At 38.5% G+C, this 19059-nt stretch overlaps 1 protein-coding gene across 4 annotated transcripts in view; it reads left to right on the top strand.

The window, feature by feature from the left end:
* The window catches only part of RYR2 (ryanodine receptor 2), a 760386-nt gene that overhangs the window by 569857 nt on the left and 171470 nt on the right, over positions 1–19059 (top strand). For all 4 annotated transcript variants that reach the window (XM_086679587.1, XM_086679586.1, XM_086679585.1 and 1 more), the window contains 6 exons: positions 1642–1805; positions 4013–4091; positions 5630–5719; positions 6500–6637; positions 13738–13815; positions 15051–15126. In XM_086679587.1, coding sequence (XP_086535713.1) covers positions 1642–1805; positions 4013–4091; positions 5630–5719; positions 6500–6637; positions 13738–13815; positions 15051–15126 — 625 coding nt within the window. The remainder of the gene's footprint in view (positions 1–1641; positions 1806–4012; positions 4092–5629; positions 5720–6499; positions 6638–13737; positions 13816–15050; positions 15127–19059) is intronic.

Here is a 19059-nt window from a genome sequence, read left to right as displayed (position 1 = left end):
AACACCATCAGAATTTAAAATGGCTAAGCATTTTAGGAAATTATGAACATGGTTGAGTTTTGGTGCATTTAAAAAAAAATGTTTATTTTTGAGAGAGAGAGAGAGAGAGAGAGAGAGAGCGCGCGCGCACAAGCACGGGAGGGGCAGAGAGAGAGGGAGACAGAGGGTCCAAAGTGGGCTCTGTACTGAGACCCGAGAGCCTTATGCGGAACTCAGACTCACAGACCGTGAGATCATGACCTGAGCTGAAATCAAGAATTGGCCACTTAACCGACTGAGCCACCCAGGCGCTCCAAGTTTTGGCGCATTTGGACTTACCTGGACTCAAACCCTCCCTAGTCACCCTGATCTTAAAACCTGACAAAATCTTATCACATATAAAAATATGCAGCCTCATAAAATTATAATATTCCAGTGGCCTTCCTGACTTTTCCCACTTTGCTGCCGTGGAGATTAAAGTCACTCCATTCAGTGTTGCTTTCTATATGTGACATTCCCTAACACCTGGCATATTTATAACGGATAGTTCAGATATTTTCAGAAGGCTGGAAGGGGATAGTATTTCGGATAAAAATCAGAACAGCATGCTTTGTATGCTTCTGCTAAAGTTATTAATCGAAATCAGCTTGAATTCCCAGGTGGACATTATTAGACAACCAGAGCAGGATATCCAGAAGTTTGCTACATAATAGAGTCAAGTTCATCTGTGATTACAGTTGGAAGCTACATCTTGATGCTTTCTGTTACCGAATTATAAATGTTGAAGGTATTTTTAGAGGAACTTACAGCATTAATTTAAAATTCAACACTTGAAGTGAGATAATTTTTAAATAATTATTATTTTCTACTTTTTGAAACATCTATAAATACTGGGGTGCCTGGGTGACTCAGTCAGTTGAGCGTCCAACTTCAGCTCAGGTCATGATCTCACAGTTTGCGAGTTCGAGCCCCACATGGAGCTCTCTGCTGTCAGCGTAGAGCCCGCTTCAGATCCTCTGCACCTCCCCTGCTCACACTCTCTCTCTCAAAATAATAATAATAAACTTTAAAAAATTAAAAATTCATAAATACAAATTTAATTAGTTATGTGATTAATATACAAATACCTCTTCCCAGGAATTTTGACTGTACATATTCCCTATAGAATTTCTTTCTTGGTTTAGAATTTTATTTTTCATACCTTTGTATATGATACAGATCAGCTAAAATTTCTTACTCTCTGGAATGTTCCTTTATTTTTCAAGTATAGCCTTTATAATATGGTATGGCGGTATTCTATAGTTATGCTTTTCATCTACTGAATTTATGTTTCAGTTGTAAAGACATGTTATACATTTAGAATATCCGAGTATATTTCATTTCAAATATTGGAGAAAACCTCTTAGAGAAGCAGTTTTTATTCTTCTTAAGCAGCAGCTCAGTAACTCTGACTTCAGCCCGTCTCATATTTGATGGGATTTCAGGCTACATATACTTTCCATTTGCTAGAGAAAGAGTCTGCGAGGGAGTTAACGTTAGCCTGGGGGTAATTCCGATCTTTTCTGACAGCGCTGTGCCAGCCACAGCGATCATTCTGACAACTTTTGCTCAACAGTAACCCAGGCTTTTGGTGTTTTGTTTTGGTCCTCCATTTCTTCCCAGAAATACGAACAAGAACTTTTCAAACTGGCACTGCCTTGCCTGAGTGCCGTTGCGGGAGCTTTGCCTCCAGACTACATGGAGTCAAATTATGTCAGTATGATGGAAAAACAGTCATCAATGGATTCTGAAGGGAACTTTAACCCACAACCTGTTGATACCTCAAAGTATGGACTCTTTCTATTGCAGCAGATTTTTATTGTAAATGATGTGTGAAGTCTGAAATTGAATAAGGTACTAATGTGAACTTTCTCTAATCCATGCCCCCTTTGAATTGGTATCCTTTTGGTAGGGGTCCCTTTACTTGACAGAATGAACAGTGGTGATAATAATGATGTCAGAAGTAGATATAATAATAATGTCAGAAGTAGATAACGATGTACCTTCTAGGCTACGTCACATAACCCGGATTCTGTGTGTGTGACCACATGATAGTATCTACGGTAATGAGAATCAAGAAAGGATATCAGCTATGTTTGTAGCTGAAAATTTACCCCAAGTGTTTATTAATTGCAGCCAGCCTCTGTAGCGCATCTTTGACTGGGGGTGATCCCGGCAGGGCAGAGCTGTTCTGTCAGCTGCAGAGAGTCACCGCTACATGTCAGCAACGTCTAAGGGGTAGCACCTGGTGTTCAGCATCATAAAGCACAGCATGAGATTCCAGGGAATATCAAATGAGAATATTTGTGGAAAATGTAGCATGCTGTTAGAATGCAACGTGACAGCCTTAACCACAGAACAAATGTTCCGTCACATAAAACTGCTTACCCGTACTTAGTTGCGTAAATTGTTTTTACAAATGGGATGTCTCAGTACTTCAGGTGTTTGGAGTCTCAGCATTTTTGTTGTTACTGTCTTTGAGTAGGACCATGGTTTCCCATTTGCGAGGAAAGCTGACTCTTCATGCCACATTATCTTATCGATTCCTTGGTGACTCCGCAGGATTATGGTGTTAGCAAGGCAGTCAGTGGTAGTTCTCATCCACGGCATCCGAATTTGCTTGGGAGTTCAACTTTCAGGCTTCTGGGTGGCCCCCCAGCTGGTTTAGCTTCCATAACAGATCAAAAATTCAACCCAAGTGGTATGCCATTAGTTTGATAATGCCTTAAATTTGCATGTTTGGTATTTGATGACAGTCCCGTGAGAAAAGACTCTACCCCCCAGTATTTGGCTTATGTGATTGATCCTTTGTTTCTCTTCCAATGTAAGTAAACCAAAATATCACATATTCAGTTCCTACATGGGTAAGTTTGTGGTTTGCTAACGTGATATAATCCACGATTTTAAAATAACATCAGAACATGTGGTGGTCTTGGTGTTGATTAATTAGATCTAACTGATTAACAGCTGTCGGGCATGTGTATTCATTTACCTAGGCTTACCCCTTTGGGGCCTTCTTACCAGAGTAGGTTTACTTAGTGATATCAATCATTGCTACATCTTTGTGATTTTTATATATTGTTTCTTAAGTATTTCTGGGTCATATAGTTCAATTCCTGACTGATAACATTGTTGCACAAGAACAGTAAACCATCTCACTATGCTAGGTTTTATTTAGAAGTCAGTTATCAATGGTAATTGTGTTAATAAGTTATATGCATGAGTGAATGGAGTTATATATATATTTGATTTTCCGTTCATTGATCTATTTGATATTCCCAAGTCTCATAGTTGGACTTGGTCATCAGTTGCATGCACTTATCATCTGTTGAAGAGATCAAATATTAATTAAATATGAAAGGAATCGAGAATAAATGTTATCAAGATCACAGAGCATGAGTAGTTACTTTTCGCTGTAGTCCATATTAATAGTAGAATGTTATATGTAGACCCTAAAATTTAAAATCATTAACACATCTCTAGTTGTATGACATTAATTTAAAATTTTAGTACATTGAAAAAGTGTCACCGGTCAGATTTCAGGAGATCTTTTACCTACTTATAGTTGTTGCAGAAGAGACTTAAGTCAAAAAGGGAGAATAACTTAAAAGAATGAATATGGAAGGGAAGTATGTCTTTAAGCTCATTAAATCTAACCATATCTTGATTCAGGTTTAAAAAAATTTTTTTTGTATGATTGATTATCCTCGTCTTGCAATATATTTTAATTATATTATATATAATTTTTAATATATACAACTTCTATGAAGACATAATAAGTTATGAATTAATACAAGATGAGCAGATAAGAACATTACCGGCTTGATTTATATATTATTCCTGCACTAGGGAAAAGCAATACTATGTTAAAATGATTTTTTAACAGTTATGCATCAAGTGGGATTTAAGCAATCATAAGCTGTGAGTAAATTACTGGTATGATTTCCCATAAATCCTGTAAAAATCAAGCTTTTTTTCTTTATTTTTCTCATAGCATTACAATTCCTGAGAAGTTGGAATACTTCATTAACAAATATGCTGAACATTCTCATGACAAATGGTCAATGGACAAGGTAAAAGCCAGAGTATCACATTCTCATTCAGTACTGAATGTACCCAATGAGTGGCCACCACCCAAATATTTCTGACCATGACTATTTTCTACCTTAAAGTGAGAGCTGTATCTAGATTAAGAAAGAATATTTAATTACGATTTGCTAATACAGTATTTGGTTCTGCCATTAATACGTGTAATCCAATATGAATGAGAAAATCTGTTTATCAAAAGCACAGTTTTAGGAATAAAAATTCTATTAGTGAAATAATAAATACAGTTTCTAAACACATATTGTTTGTGAGATAATCATCATCAGGGGCTTTAGGAAGAAAAGGTGACTGTATGTCAGAAATCTTTTAAAGAAACTTTCGCTTCAAGAGTAATTTTATATTAGAGAAATCTTGAAATTATTAATCGGAAATAGTGATTGTTTATACCTTCCAGTCTTCTGTAATAGGTCTTACTGCTAAGTAGATCTGCAGGTCGCTAAAAATAAACTGCATGGCAAGTTGACATATTTTATTTGGATTGTCAGAAAAATGCAAGCTGATGAGTTAAGTGACACATGTCCTACATATCATGAAATTCTCTAAAAGGAAACTTATGGCTGTGTAGTCACATTATGTTGAGCCTGGTTAAACTTGAGAGATGTGAAATAGATTTGTCAGAGAAATTGAGCTGAGATGATGCAGGAATCTAAAAGAAGCATGTACTGTTGGCGAAGTGAAAATCAAACATCAAAGGTTCCGAGGTGTTTGTGTTTATGGAGCAGCTCTGTATCATCCTGTTAGACTTTATATTAAATTTCAGTTCTTGCCTTCGCCAATCAGTCCCTTTCTCCTAAGAAACCGTCTTTTTGTTTTGATGAACGTGTGGTTCTTTGTTCACTAATTTATTTACTAGGTGAGTCAGTCCGAGATAAGTGTCTGTTTTATGTAAAGACTCTATTAGGTACCGAGCTGGTGGTGATGGAGAGGAAATTTACAAGAAGGCTGTCCTGAGCTATTGCAGTCTAGTTACTCAGATTCCATGGGCAGATATGAAATGAGATAGGGAAACGGTGACACGTACAGAACTGCAAGGGCAAAATCATGTGGAACGAACATGTTGAGAGTTAATTGAATACTGGAGTGGACCAAACAGTTAGCGTTATTCAGAGAAGCTTCCCAATAAAAACAGCACACTCTAGTTTTCCTGCTTGAACGAGCATTTCGCATACACATCTCAGATGGAGGGTCCCGAGATGTCACAGAATCAACATCATGGGGGCCGCGCACCCCGTAGTTTGCTCAGCAGGGGAGTGCTTACTGACATAACTATAGACCTGGATCTGTTCAGGGTGTGTTTAATCTTTGGATAGAAAGATTTGTTCTCGGTAATTATTCAAAATAATATTGGTTAGGATGGAAATCTTTATATTGACTTATGCTGGGTGGAATTCAAACCTTAGCCCATATCTTGATTTATTTTTATTTTACTAGTACACACTTCAACACATACATACCTACATTCTCAAAAATTAATGCATGTAAAATAATTTTGATTTTTTTTAAGTTGGCAAATGGATGGATTTATGGAGAGATATATTCAGACTCGTCTAAAGTTCAGCCGTTAATGAAGCCATATAAACTATTATCTGAAAAGGTGAGGTTTCTTTCTTTTTTGTTATACAGTTTCAATTTATTTTGAATTTTTTTCTTTTTTATGTAATTTCTTATTAAAATGTTTTCTTACATATGCTTTTTAAAAAAACTTTATTTAAAGGTTGCAATTTTTAATTTTAATCTTTTGTCTTTTTTTCTCGATTCCTATTTCTATCAGCATTTAATAGGTTCTTCTCTACTTAATATTCTTCTGTTCCTTTTTGATATTTTTTCCTCCCCAATATTTTTAAGGTCTTTAGAAAATATTCTTATGTGCTAAGGAGTTTCTTGATGAGGGATAAAGAAGTAATATTTACAATGATTATTACTTATAATTTTTCATGTGTTTTACTTCTTTGTGGGGGAAATCAGTATCTTGACAAATGAAGTGAAAAGGACTTTTTTAGTTTGGTGCTTACGGAGGAAGAGTTTTTCTCATCTGTGTATTCAGATGGTAGAAAAGCCTGCACTTATGGTTCATATAATCTGGCACTGTTTCTCCTTTTTTAGTTTCTCCTTTTTTAGTTAAAGTATCAGAAGCTGGGAAACTAAAGAAAACTAACCTCCAATGAAATAATAAGCTGAAATCCCTCTTTGTAGCATTAGCCAAATTAGATCTCAGCTCACCCGGTGCTTTTCAGAATTTTTACTTTACTTTTTCATTTCTAAATAAATAATGCCAGTCTTTTTTTTTTAAGTGAAGTGAAGGTAGTCTATTTCAGATTTTTTATTTGGATTCCATGCACCTCCCTTTTTTTTTCCTCTTCCTTTTTGTCTCTAGGAAAAAGAAATTTATCGCTGGCCAATCAAAGAATCTTTAAAAACCATGCTGGCGTGGGGTTGGAGGGTTGAGAGAACACGGGAGGGAGACAGCATGGCCCTCTACAACCGTTCTCGTCGTATTTCTCAGACAAGCCAGGTAAGAACACATCGGTGAATGCGCAGCTTATGTTGTTTCACAATCATTTGAATCTTTTATTTAATTAGTGGGTTTTCCAAAACAAATAATTGGAAAATTACGAAGACTAACAGAATGTTTAGAAGAGGAAAAACCATGTTTCTTTTTAAGTGAAGTTAAGTCTTGGTTAAAACTGGAGTTTATCAGGTGATGCTTCTCCTGGTTAGTCTCTAAAGGAGTGCCCAATGGTGAGGTCTTGACGTTTTACTGATGAAGCCTTACGTACAGTGAGATTGTCTGCAGAGTTCTCTTCTTTCGAGAAAGAACTGAAGGTTGGTTTCTTAGGGAACAGTGGGATCGTCAGACAGTGATCCTGATCTAGAACCCACACGAATGGTCCACACAGTGAGCTTGACCACCTGTCCGCTTTTCAAAGGCAATATATGCAACCATACAGGCAGAGCAAGAATTCAGAGAGGGGCACCTGCGTGGCTCAGTCAGTTAAGCATCCTACTTCAGCTCCGGTCATGATCTCATGGTTCATGAGTTCAAGCCCCGCATCAGGCTCCGTGCTGACCGTGCAGAACCTGCTATGGATTCTCTATCTCCCTCTCTCTCTGCACCTCCCCTGCTCACACCCTATCTCTCTCTCAAAAATAAATAAATAGACATAAAAAAAAAAAAAAAGAATTCAGAGAGCACCTTGCTAGTGGGTCACATCAAGGAAATCCAGTCAACTTAGCAAGGTGCTGGCTGTGGGGCGTCAGTGCTCAAGATGCGGCACAGCCTCAACCTGAAGAACCTGGAGTTCAAGGTGGGGAGCAAATGCTAACTATTACCTGTGGCCCTTTCATCTCTCCTGGGAGCCAAACCTGTCATTTCCCTTTACCAGACTGCTAGGGCTACTGTGTTCGGTTCGCACAAAATATCATGGGTATTATTGCCTTTTTTTTTAAAAGAAAATAAGGGCATTCATAGCATGCGTTTCCCATGTTTCATATTTGAGATAGATTGAGTTCTGATCTGGGCATGTTGTACATGAAATTCTCTTAAGTAAGTATCATGTGGGTGGAAGCCGTAAAGGCATATCTTACCTTTTTATCATGTACGCACACATTTCTGACTAGGTTACATGTTGTTTTAATCTGTTTCAGCACATACCGAGCACAAACCCTCCGGTAGGTGATAGGAACATGAAGATGATAAGGGCCAAAGACTCACAACGTGGTGTCAGAGACAGGCAGGTTAGACCTACTTCAACGCAGTACAGGAAGTTTTCGCCTCGTGGTGTGTACCAGGTGCTGCAGAGTGCAGAGGGTGGAATTATTCTTTTTTCCCCTCTAAATTGGACAGGAAATCCAAAAAAAAAAAATCACTATCTAATGGGGGTGATTTAAGCTGTGCCCAGAACAAGAAGGTAGATTCTCCCACTGCCCGTAATAGCAAGACTGTGTCCCCTGACTTAAAATTGTATGTGTTGTATTTATTCCCTGTCTTCCTTACTCCTTGCTTCTCTCGTAATATTGTTCTCTGGGGACTTTAAGCTCTCGATAGATTCTATCAACCGAGACTCATAGAACCATGTCTTAGGTCTTACTGGTTTTAGAGGGACGTCATACATGTGTGACATATGATGTGCGTTGTTATGTCTCCTATGTGATTTCAGTAGGCCAGAGGCACAGTGCATAGATGAAGGACGAAATATCTGGAGGTAGACCGAGACTTTTTAGAAATGTACCATCAGGCATGTTACTTGATCTGTTTGAGTAAATGTTAACACCCCCATTTTTTTTTTCTTTTTAGTAAATGATAACTCTTATTGTTACTGCTGTTATTTAAATATTTTTAATGCCAGAGAGCATTTCATGGTAGATAAGAGTGTTTTTGCGTTTGTAGTGCTTTGACCTATTAGTAGTAAAGAAAGAATATTTCTCTCAGTATCAGAAATGGAGAGCAAATTCCAGTTGATGCCACCAATATATTTATAATCTTATCATTACTTTTATTCAAAGATTCTTTAAGCAGAAAGCAACATTACTTGAAATGTTAAAATATATTATTCCTTAATCACTAATCTTGTAGTTCTATCATCTTTTTCAGGTATCATCTTGCCAAGCTTTTTAATGTCTTTTCTTTTCTCTCCATTGCTGGTTTCCCATAAAGCTTATAAAGATATTTTCTATTATGCAATAGATAGGCTCTTCTGGATAAATTAAGGAATGCTTTTTATAGCGTCAGTTTATAGTAAGGAATATAAATGGGTGAATTGAGAGAGGTCACTTGTCGATGTGATTTTGGAGCTGAATTATCTCAGCTTCCTTTCACATGGGGCTCAGCTTTCCCTCTGCAAGGCAGAAGCAGCCTGGATTTAACTGAGCGAGGTCTGGCATAGCCTGCCTACTTTGAAATCCTGGCCTTACCACCAGGTAGCTGTGTGAGCTCGGCAAATGGTTAACTTCTCTGTGTTACGGTTTTCTCATCTTTAAAATGAAGCAAATGAAGCATCTATTTTAAAAGATTATTCTGAGGGCTCATGAGTCACTTAAAAGGGTAACTGGCCTATATTTCAATAAATATTATACTTAATTATTACCATTATTATTTTATGTGGATCAATAACAATTTTAATGTTTTTTGTTTGCTTTGAACACCACAGGAAGACATGAGTCCTGATTTTAGGAAATTTACTGCTCCATTAGGGTTTTGTAATTTGCATATGCAAGATACCATAAGGGCTTGGGCATGGCCAATAACAACTTAATAGGCTATAGAATATATAGAAGTGCAGATAGGAAAAAGTGAGGAGATACTGATTAGAGAGGGGGCCTAAGTAGGCCTCTTGGCAAAGACAGCATGGAAGGAGGGCGTTTCTGACAATTTCAGGCACATTCCACAAGTTCTTAACAATTACTTACTTGTCCCCAGATTGCAAGTTCCTATTTATCTGTTTTTCAGTATTGCAAATATAGGATATAAACTATTTAAACAAATGAAAAATAATTTTATAACCTGGGATGAAGAGAGAGATGGGAATGAAACTTTTGGAAAGTGTGACCACCTAGAACTAAAATGCAGGCTAGGACAAAACAAAATTTCATTCATTCCTTCAACGGATTCTTTATTGAGCACCTATTGTGTTCCAGTCATTATTCTTAGCTTTTCAGGCAGATCAATGGACAAAATAGACAAAGCTTTGTGCTCTCATGGAGATTACATTCTTGTAGGGAAAGTAAGCAGCAGATACGAAGAAATTATGTACTATGTAAAACTATGATTCATACTACAGAAACAAGAAAACAGCATGGAAAGGCAGACTGGGAATGCAGAGGGAGGGGGTTGGGTAACATTTGTGGATGAGTTGCAGTTTTATACACGGTTGTCAGAGTGGATTTCACTGAGAAGACGAATAGAGATTTGAAAGAGGTGAGGGAATTACACGGAGTTGGGGGAAGAATGTCCCAAGGAGTGCAGCAGCAGTAAGTTGGGAGTGACGCCCGATACATATCAGGGAGATGAAGGAAGTGTGTGTATATATTGGTGCTGAGTGAGTTGGAGCTGGGTAGCCAGGAGAAAGGTGGGGTGTCTCAGAAATCAAATCACATGGAATGTTGGGAGCAATTTTGAGAAATTAGTGAAGTTCTTTGGACTCTGACAGAATTACTTTCAAAACTTGATGCCGCCATTTTCTATGACTTTTGAAATAATTCTTTTGAAATTTTCTTCTTTTGAAATGGTGAACATTTCTTTTGAAATGGTGAAAAGTGACCTCTGCCTTTTAGAGTTGTTCTAAAGAACAAAAGACATTAATCTGCGTGCCTTGCGCATAACCATGCACGTGGTGGCCGTTACTGTTGCTAAAACCACTGGAGTTAATTACATTAATGTTCAAGCCCCTCGTTCAGAAATGGTACATGTTTCGGGCAACTTGAAATTATAGCAGCCTTGGCCGCTCTTTTGATTTCTCTGTATATGAAGGAGAGAAATAGGTAATGAAAAATATAAATAGAATCTGTCCCTGACCAAACAGGTATCAACTTCACATTCTTTAACCCACCCTCAGTAACTTAATCTAACGCTAAAATGATAAATAGTTAGACATAGTCCAAGAGGATATGAAATACTGAGAATTTTATTTTAGGAACAAATAAAGTTATTGATACCAACTCCATTTTATTCATTTATTCAATTTCCAGAGAGTCTAATATTGTTTGTTTATCAGTTTTAAGACATAGGTTTGCCATCATGTCTGTGAGATTAGGAATCACTTTATCATTGCAGTGTTGGCGAAGTCTGGCTTGTGCCACAGCCTCTGGGAACATTACGACCAGTAAGGCTCAGCCCATGCCCACAGATTTTTCCCATACAGTGGAAGAGTTTAGAGAATAACAAAATAAATATTTTGGAAATACAGTTCTGACAACAGAGTGGAGAATGAATTAGAGAAGGAGGATATGGAAGGCAGAAAGACAGATTCCTTGGGAGGACACTATAGACATCCCTCAAAACAAGACAAATATTAAATATCTGAATTAGAATGGAGAGAGTGGAGATGGAGGGAAGTGGACGTATCCCGGAGGGATTTTTAAAGTAGAAAAGACAGAGTTCTGTGACTGCCTGATATATGATTGCAGAGGAGGAGGAGTAATCAAAGGTGGTCACCATGGATCCGGGCTGGACTGCCAGGTGGGTGTTTATGTTAGGAAAGGTAGGGAGCACAGAGATGGCTACTTGCTCAGAGATGGCAAGGAGGGAACAATGAATTTGATTATAGATGTTGTGTTAGGCAGAATTACGGCTTTCAAAGATGATCCCCAGTTGCTGGAATCTGTGGAAATGTGACTTTACTTGGGCTTGGCCAGTGTGATCAAGGCTTAAGACCTTGAGATGGGGGAGATTATACTGAATTATCAGTGAGTCCAGTATAATCTCAAGAATCCTTAAGAGTGGAATAACTGCTCTGGCTTTGGGTAAGGGAAATGTGACTTCCAAAAAATGGCCAAAGAGATGCAGTGTTGCTGGCTTTGAAGATGGAGGAAAGGGGCCATGAGCCAACAAATGTGGGAGATATTCAGGTAATGGATAGAAGAGTTGCCAAAGAAGGAATCTGAGGAAATGGAGTCAAGAGAAGTTGAGCACAGAGACAGGAGGGTGGTTTCCTGGAGTTCATGAAATGAAGGGCTGGAGAGCAGTGATTCCTGGTGTCAAATCTAGATGGACTGGCTTGATGGCAGCTGGAAAGAAGCCTTGTGTAGCAGCTTGGAAACTGATAACATTTGAGAGGACAGTTATATTAGATTTGTGGGGAAAGAAATACACTGCAATATGTTGAGGCCATAAGAGGTGATAGGGAGAGGGAGGTGGCCAAGGCATCAGATAGCTTGAGTTGGAATCCTGCCAGCTCAGATTTTTAGCTCTGTGACCTTGGGTAAGTCACTAGTGTTCTTTAAGTTTCAAATTTCCTTTTAGGAATATTTAATTTAAAAGAGGGAAAAAATGTGATTTCATTAAACATTCCATTATTAGATGGTACTGAGCAGTGGTGAAGGCTCAAAAGCCAGGGTTCAGTCAAAACTAACCAATAGGTTGAGAATAGCCCATGAGTCCGTTATTAATGGTAACATAACGTTAGCCTCTCTTTTCTAAAAACAGAGACATGAGCTATAGTGTGCATTTTATTTTTATTTTTATTTTTTGGCTTATACGTGTCTAACAGGAGACTATACATATGAAATGTAATATAAATACATGCTAGAATATATTAAGATAGAGCTTTAGATTTAAAGCATGAACCATAGCTTATTTCTATTAAACACTGTTATATAACATATACATTGTGAGGAATGTATTGAGAGCTCAAGACAGTACATGAAATGTTATGGTTGATGAGAAGATGTTTTGTTTTTTCAAAAGCCAAAATTCAGAAATTAAGTCTGATTGTTACTGGAGATAACTTTGTAAATCTTTGACTACTGTATGGTGTACTTTGGAAGAGTTGGTTGTATTTTATCTTCACATTTGGCCCATTGAGACATTCATAAGTATTGCCCTCTTTGATTAATTACTGTTTGCATGAGGAAGAATAAATTTCACTGTAGCCAATTAGAGTCTGTAAGAAACTGAAGAATACAGCGAGCCTTTGACTAAGGTAATGTTTCAGAATCCTGGATACAGGGGCACCTGGGTGATTCATTTGGTTGAGCTTCCAACTCTTGATTTTGGCTCAGGTCAGATCTCACAGTTTGTGGGATCGAGCCCCATGTTGGGCTCCGTGCTGCCAGCATGGAACCTGCTTGGGATTCTCTTTCTTTCTTCCCATCTCCACTCATGTTTTCTGTCTCTCCAAATAAATAAGTAGGGGTACCTGGATAAATAAGTAGGGTCAGTCGGGTAAGCATTTGACTTCAATTCTGGTCATGATGTTGCTGCTCATGGGTCAGGCTCTGTGCTGACAGCTCAGAGCCTGGAGCCTGCTTTGGATTCTTTGTCTCCCTGTCTCTTTCTGCCCCTCCCTGACTCTCACTCTGTCTCTCAAAAATAAATAAACATAGGGGCGCCTGGGTGGCACAGTCGGTTAAGCATCCGACTTCAGCCAGGTCACTATCTCGCGGTCCGTGAGTTCGAGCCCCGCGTCAGGCTCTGGGCTGATGGCTCGGAGCCTGGAGCCTGTTTCTGATTCTGTGTCTCCCTCTCTCTCTGCCCCTCCCCCGTTCATGCTCTGTCTCTCTCTGTCCCAAAAATAAATAAAAACGTTGAAAAAAAAATTAAAATAAATAAATAAATAAATAAATAAACATTACAACAAATGAACAAACGAACAGAAAGAAAAAAAAAGAATCTTGGATCCATTGCACAATATGTTGAATTCTGACCATTAGTTTTTGGGAGGGGCAATTCCTGAAATGTTGGGATGTATTATTCAGTCATAAACTGAAATTATCAGATACCCAAATACAATTTAATTTATATGCTCGTGAAGTATGTACGTTCAGATACTTGCCAGTTTCATCTGAGGAAACATTACGTTTGAAAGTTTACTTGTCCTGTATTTCTAAAATTTGTCTTAAGTCTCTCTCCCCTGGGTTTTTTAATTAGACTCTATCATTTTCACATAAATTATTTAGGTTTCTGTTGATGCTGCGCATGGTTATAGCCCCCGAGCCATTGATATGAGCAATGTCACACTGTCCAGAGACCTGCACGTAAGTATTGCTTTTTTAAAGTATTCTGAAAATTCCATTTTTAAAAAGCATATTGTAACACTTTCCTGCATACATTTCTCTTCATGAATTGCTTGAATATGTTGATCATATAAAGGGTCCATGGAATTTATAGATTATGGACCCTAGCTTTTTAATGCTCTGAAAGTTGATACAACTTTTTCTAGGATGCATCTTCCAGATAACATATTTTCCTTATAGATAATGTGCATTAAAAAAATCCTACTATAATTGAATAGCTGTGAGTGAGAAGAGAATAAATCAGGAATTAGAAATGCTCTGCTCAAGGGTAACTTCAGTTACCCAGTAAAGAATATGAAATTTAAGTCATTTATCCAGGGAAATGGGTAGCATTTTGCCTGCTGCATCCATAGTTGTATCAGTTCACCTTTGTGCCTAAGGAATGTACTTTGAAATGGCTGATTGGAGCAAACGAAAATTTGTTGCCTTGGAACAGAAATTGATAGGTCAGTATCCTGATCAAACAGCGATATTGGCATTATTAGTATTATTCCACGAGAAATAAATTTATAAAGACAAACCCTATGTAGTAGGTCATGTCAGTTATGTTAAATTGTTTGACTTGCCCATTGTCTTTGCTCCCGTATGGATGCCTTAAGAATGAGATAGTAATCTTGAAACTCAAAAGGGAAAAGAGAATCTTAGAGGCAATCTTACCAAAAAGCTAACGGCCACAAAAAGGTTAATGTGGCTTGTCCAAATCTCTCCCTGAGTGTGGGGCAGGCATTGAATCTAGACTTTCCATCTAAGCTTCTTTGCATTCATTGTTTAATAAGATTTAGATTGCCTTTTAAAGCTTTGGAAATTGCAATAAGAACCTGCAAATAAATAGATTTTTTTTTTGTTAAAGTCCATAGCTAATCTGAAGTTTCATTATTGAATTAATAAAACCTTTGTCTTTAGACATTACAAATAACTAGACAAAAACCATTACAAATAACAATAATCATTCCCATCAAATCATCTCTGCTGTTTACTACCGCACAATTTCACAGATTGTTTCTGGGTTTCACACGTTGAATCTGGGTTTCAGATTCCAAGTAAGATCATTGTGTTTGATAATCTTGAGATAGTTTAGCCTGGACATGCTATGATTTATTAATTTAAAGCATGTTTTGATATTACCTATTGGCAAGTGAGGTCTTTTTCTACCCATTAAATTATAACGTATTTTCTAAATGTTTCATTCACTTAAGGCTATGGCAGAAATGATGGCTGAAAACTACCATAATATATGGGCAAAGAAAAAGAAGATGGAGCTGGAGTCCAAAGGTAATATTTTCCAAAAATCCTGATTAAAAAACAGAGTGCAACTCTGTGAATATATGGTATGGATAAAACCATCTTTTTAAAATAAGAGCTTATTACACCTTTATTTTCTTAGAATGGTTCAGATACGCCTATAACAGTTGCAGGGTGGGAATTTTATAATTTCCTGCCTGTGAGTGTACATTTCTTCATGTCTGGGAATTCCTACGACTCTCTTACCCATTTTAGCATGTACATATCGATATGCCTCATCCCAACATTCGAGGTGTTCTGTCAATTCCTTACACTTCTCCCCCTGACTTCTATCCCTAACTTAAATATTTCTCTCATGTCATCCCTTCCCCTTTTCCATTTCAACCCCTCTGCTTTGTCCAGTCTAGTTATGTTCTTATCTCTTACATGCTTTTGCTTGGTCTTTGCTGCTGTTATTCTTAAATACTAAAATGACATAATATTCTCGTAGTTGTTTCTCAGATGTTCTCTTAACTTATTTGCATGATTTCTGCAATTTGATGCATCCTACATGGATGGGTGATCTCTTTCATTGTTATTTATTCACTCCTGGTCTATAAACATACCGGTGTGTGTGTGTGTGTGTGTGTGTGTGTGTGTGTGTGTGTGTGTGTGTGTGTGTATGTGTGTGTGTGTGTGTGTGTTCACGCATGTGCTCTCTCTACAATTACTTCCTAGAGGGACTTCTTTCCCCCGGTGAAGCAATAATTGTCTCCAGGTCAGGGCCCCAACTTCTGTTACTCTTATAATTCTTACTGTATAGTTCTAGGCATCAAGAAACTCTCTGTTTCTTATTTATTGGCCTAGGTAAAAATATATGGGAGATAGTTTTGAAGGGTGGGGATATTTCATGGTGGAAAGTACAGCTGGGGTCTTGAAGGATGGTAGCAACACCACACAAGTCGTATCAGACTAGTACAAGTGAGAATCCATCACAGAAATGAACAGAGAGGATCCCTTACACCAAAATTGCCTAAAATTTGACTCAGGGCTAGGCCTGTTTTTCTAGAACCATTTTATAAACGTTTTTTAAATGAATGAGCACTTGTCTGGCCAACAGATAGTTGAGCAGATGGATGGCTGGCTGGCTGAGCCATAGAGGCATTGAGTTTTGCTTAGTGAAATTCTTGAAGGGGCATCGTCCACATGAATAGTAAACAAAATGCCTATTTCCTGCGTAAGCAGATAGCATGAAAAACGTCAACTCTCAGGGTGCCTGGGTGGCTCGGTCAGTTAAGTGTCTGAGTAGGCTCAGGTCATGATCTCACGGTTTGTGGTTTCGAGCCCGTGTCGGGCTCTGTGCTGACAGCTTTGAGCCGGGAGCCTGCTTCGGATTCTGTCTCCCTCTCTCTCTGCCCCTCCCCTGCTCACACGCTCTCTTTCTGAAAAATAAGTAGACATTTAAAAAGTCTAGTCTCTCTTTTTCCAAGTATGTTTTAGTCACTGTGGCTTGGCCATTCAGTGTCCTACGGTCAGTGTTTTCTTTGAAGTAGGCCACCTGTTAATGAGACGTCCCAACCTCTGCATCCCGTGTGTATGGGTCCAGATTCATACTTTGTAGTTGGGAGACCGGCATGGTCGCAGCAGGCTAGATGGCGAGGTGGTGGTATTAGTCCTCAAAACCTTAATCCTTCTTCTTCCTCCACGCGTGCTTCCCCTTTTGAAAGAAAAAGGGAGTGGCTTAGGGTCAGAACAGCAGCCCAGTAGGAAAGGTGTTAGAATATGCAGCCCTGGCTTCTTTGGGTTTTGAAACGAGCAAAAAGCAAGAAATGAGTCTTGGAAAGAAGACGGGCTAGAGGCTGTGGACAGTTTTTGGAAGGAAACTACTTGTGTCTTTTCACAAATTTGTTCTCTCACCCAGGGACTTTGACACCAACTTGTGTGCTGACAACTCTGCTTCACTTCTGAGTTCTGGGCTGGTGTGTGGGAGGTACCAGTAACCTCCCTGGCTTGGTGCCCGTGATGTGTGTGTGCGCGCGTGTGTGTGGGGGGGGGGTGGGGGGAGGGCAGAAAGGAGAGAGGGAGGGAGGGAGAAACACCAGGAGTGAAGTATAGGAAGTAAGGAACAAGGAAACAACTATAAACAGAAAGTCATTTAGAGTCACACACCTACACACCTAAAAGCTGCATACCTCAGTTTCTACCCCATCCTGGGCTCGTTATTTTCTTTCCCTCCCATAATAACCTATTGGTGTCTGCCCCCAAACTCATTGTGGTTGCCAAATTAGCATATTTACTAGGAATAAAGGACTAAATGCAAAAACAGCAGATGATTGCAGGATGATCAAATTAGACGTTTGATCTACACATTTTTTTCATAAAACATCTCCACAGATCTCTGCTGATGGTAGAAGTCAAATTTGATCCTTGTGTGCTTAATAACGTATTCTGTATCCTTCTTGCTTTTCACAAAATACCGGTTTCTGTTGTCTTCTGAATATTCTGTATTGTACTTGATACTATGAGTACTAAAGTATAAAATGACTGATGGCTCCTTAAAATGCTTAGCATTTGTTGGCTTTGTAGCTGTGGTCTGTCCCTTTGCATTTATGATCGTATAGTGTCACCTAATGGTCAGAAAGCTCAGTGCGTGATCACATTTTTGTAGATGGCGCTCTCAGCCCAGGCAAACTCCAGGCAGACATGGCATTTTCTCCTTTGCCTTTTTGTTTGCTTTTTTTGTGTGTAGGGCAAATTCAGTAGGATTGTTTTAGTAGCTCCCGGCCACATCATGTTGGACACTGATACCATAGGCTCTATGTTGCACCAACGTTCAAACCAAATATTAATTTTTAAGTTTTTTTTTTCTGGAATTTCCATAGTAGTTGCGTTTCAGGGAATTTCAGGATTCCGTTCCAAATATATTCCCATACGTGTCTTATAAGGTTGAAATCTGGGGTACACCATGCTAGTCACACTGATGCTGATCATGAGATCTCTACATCTGGAATTACCAGGGCATTTCCTGAAACTTTTATAACTTTCACAAAAATTTTTACAAAATCTCCACTTTTATTAATACTTTGTTTATTATTAGTTTTTTAAAATTTAAATATTTTCTAGAATTTTTAAATCTAGAAGGTTACTTTTTGATATTTTTCACCAAAATAGGTTAACCAGAAACCTAGGTGCCTGCCACAATTTTTAGTCAGTCACATATGTATGTTACTCTTATGAGATGTTTAAGAGAGAGCAGCTTTGAACTTAGCAACCCAGGTATGGGTTTTGCGTAGAATATATGGCTATAAAGTACTGTTTGATCTGGGAGGCTTACTAAAAATTCCATATTTAAGACATTTTTTTCTCTTCTCTCTGTGAAGTGGAAAATGTAGCTTAGCCCTTGAAACGTGCCTTATAATTTCACTAGCTCGAGCTGTGCAAGTTTTAGTGTGTATTTACATGCTCCACACCCAGAGTTCATTTGAATGGAGAGGGTAACACGGCTTCTTCTCCCTTCTTCTGTGATTGCAGGTGTCATCAGCCCTGGATGTCACAAATGTCTACGTGTCCCTGTGTTTTTTTGTTTGTTTTTAATGTTGTGTGTGGTTTTTTTTAATATGAGAGGGATAGAACGCATGAGCAGGGGAGGGGCAAAGAGAGAATTCCAAGCAGGCTCCATGCCTAGTGTGGAGCCTGACGTGGGGCTAAGTCCCACGACCCTGGGATCGTGACCTGAGCTGAAATCTAGAGTTGGATGCTCAACCAACTGAAGCACCCAGGTGCCCCATTAATTGCCTCTTAGAAGACATATGCACAGTGTTTCTTTGAACAGGTTTGCTAAATTAATTGGAACATAAAAGGTGCTGGACTTGAGAAACTTAACAGAAACCCATGGGGGAGGGGAAGGAAAAAAAAAAAAAAAAGAAAGAAAGAGGTTAGAGTGGGAGAGAGCCAAAGCATAAGAGACTGTTAAAAACTGAGAAC

Source organism: Puma concolor, chromosome D2 (assembly GCF_028749965.1).
Source record: "Puma concolor isolate L17-30 chromosome D2, mPumCon1.1.hap2, whole genome shotgun sequence".
NCBI lineage: Eukaryota > Metazoa > Chordata > Mammalia > Carnivora > Felidae > Puma > Puma concolor.
Note: the sequence above shows the minus strand (reverse complement) of the source record. Positions and strands in the feature narration are given on the sequence as shown.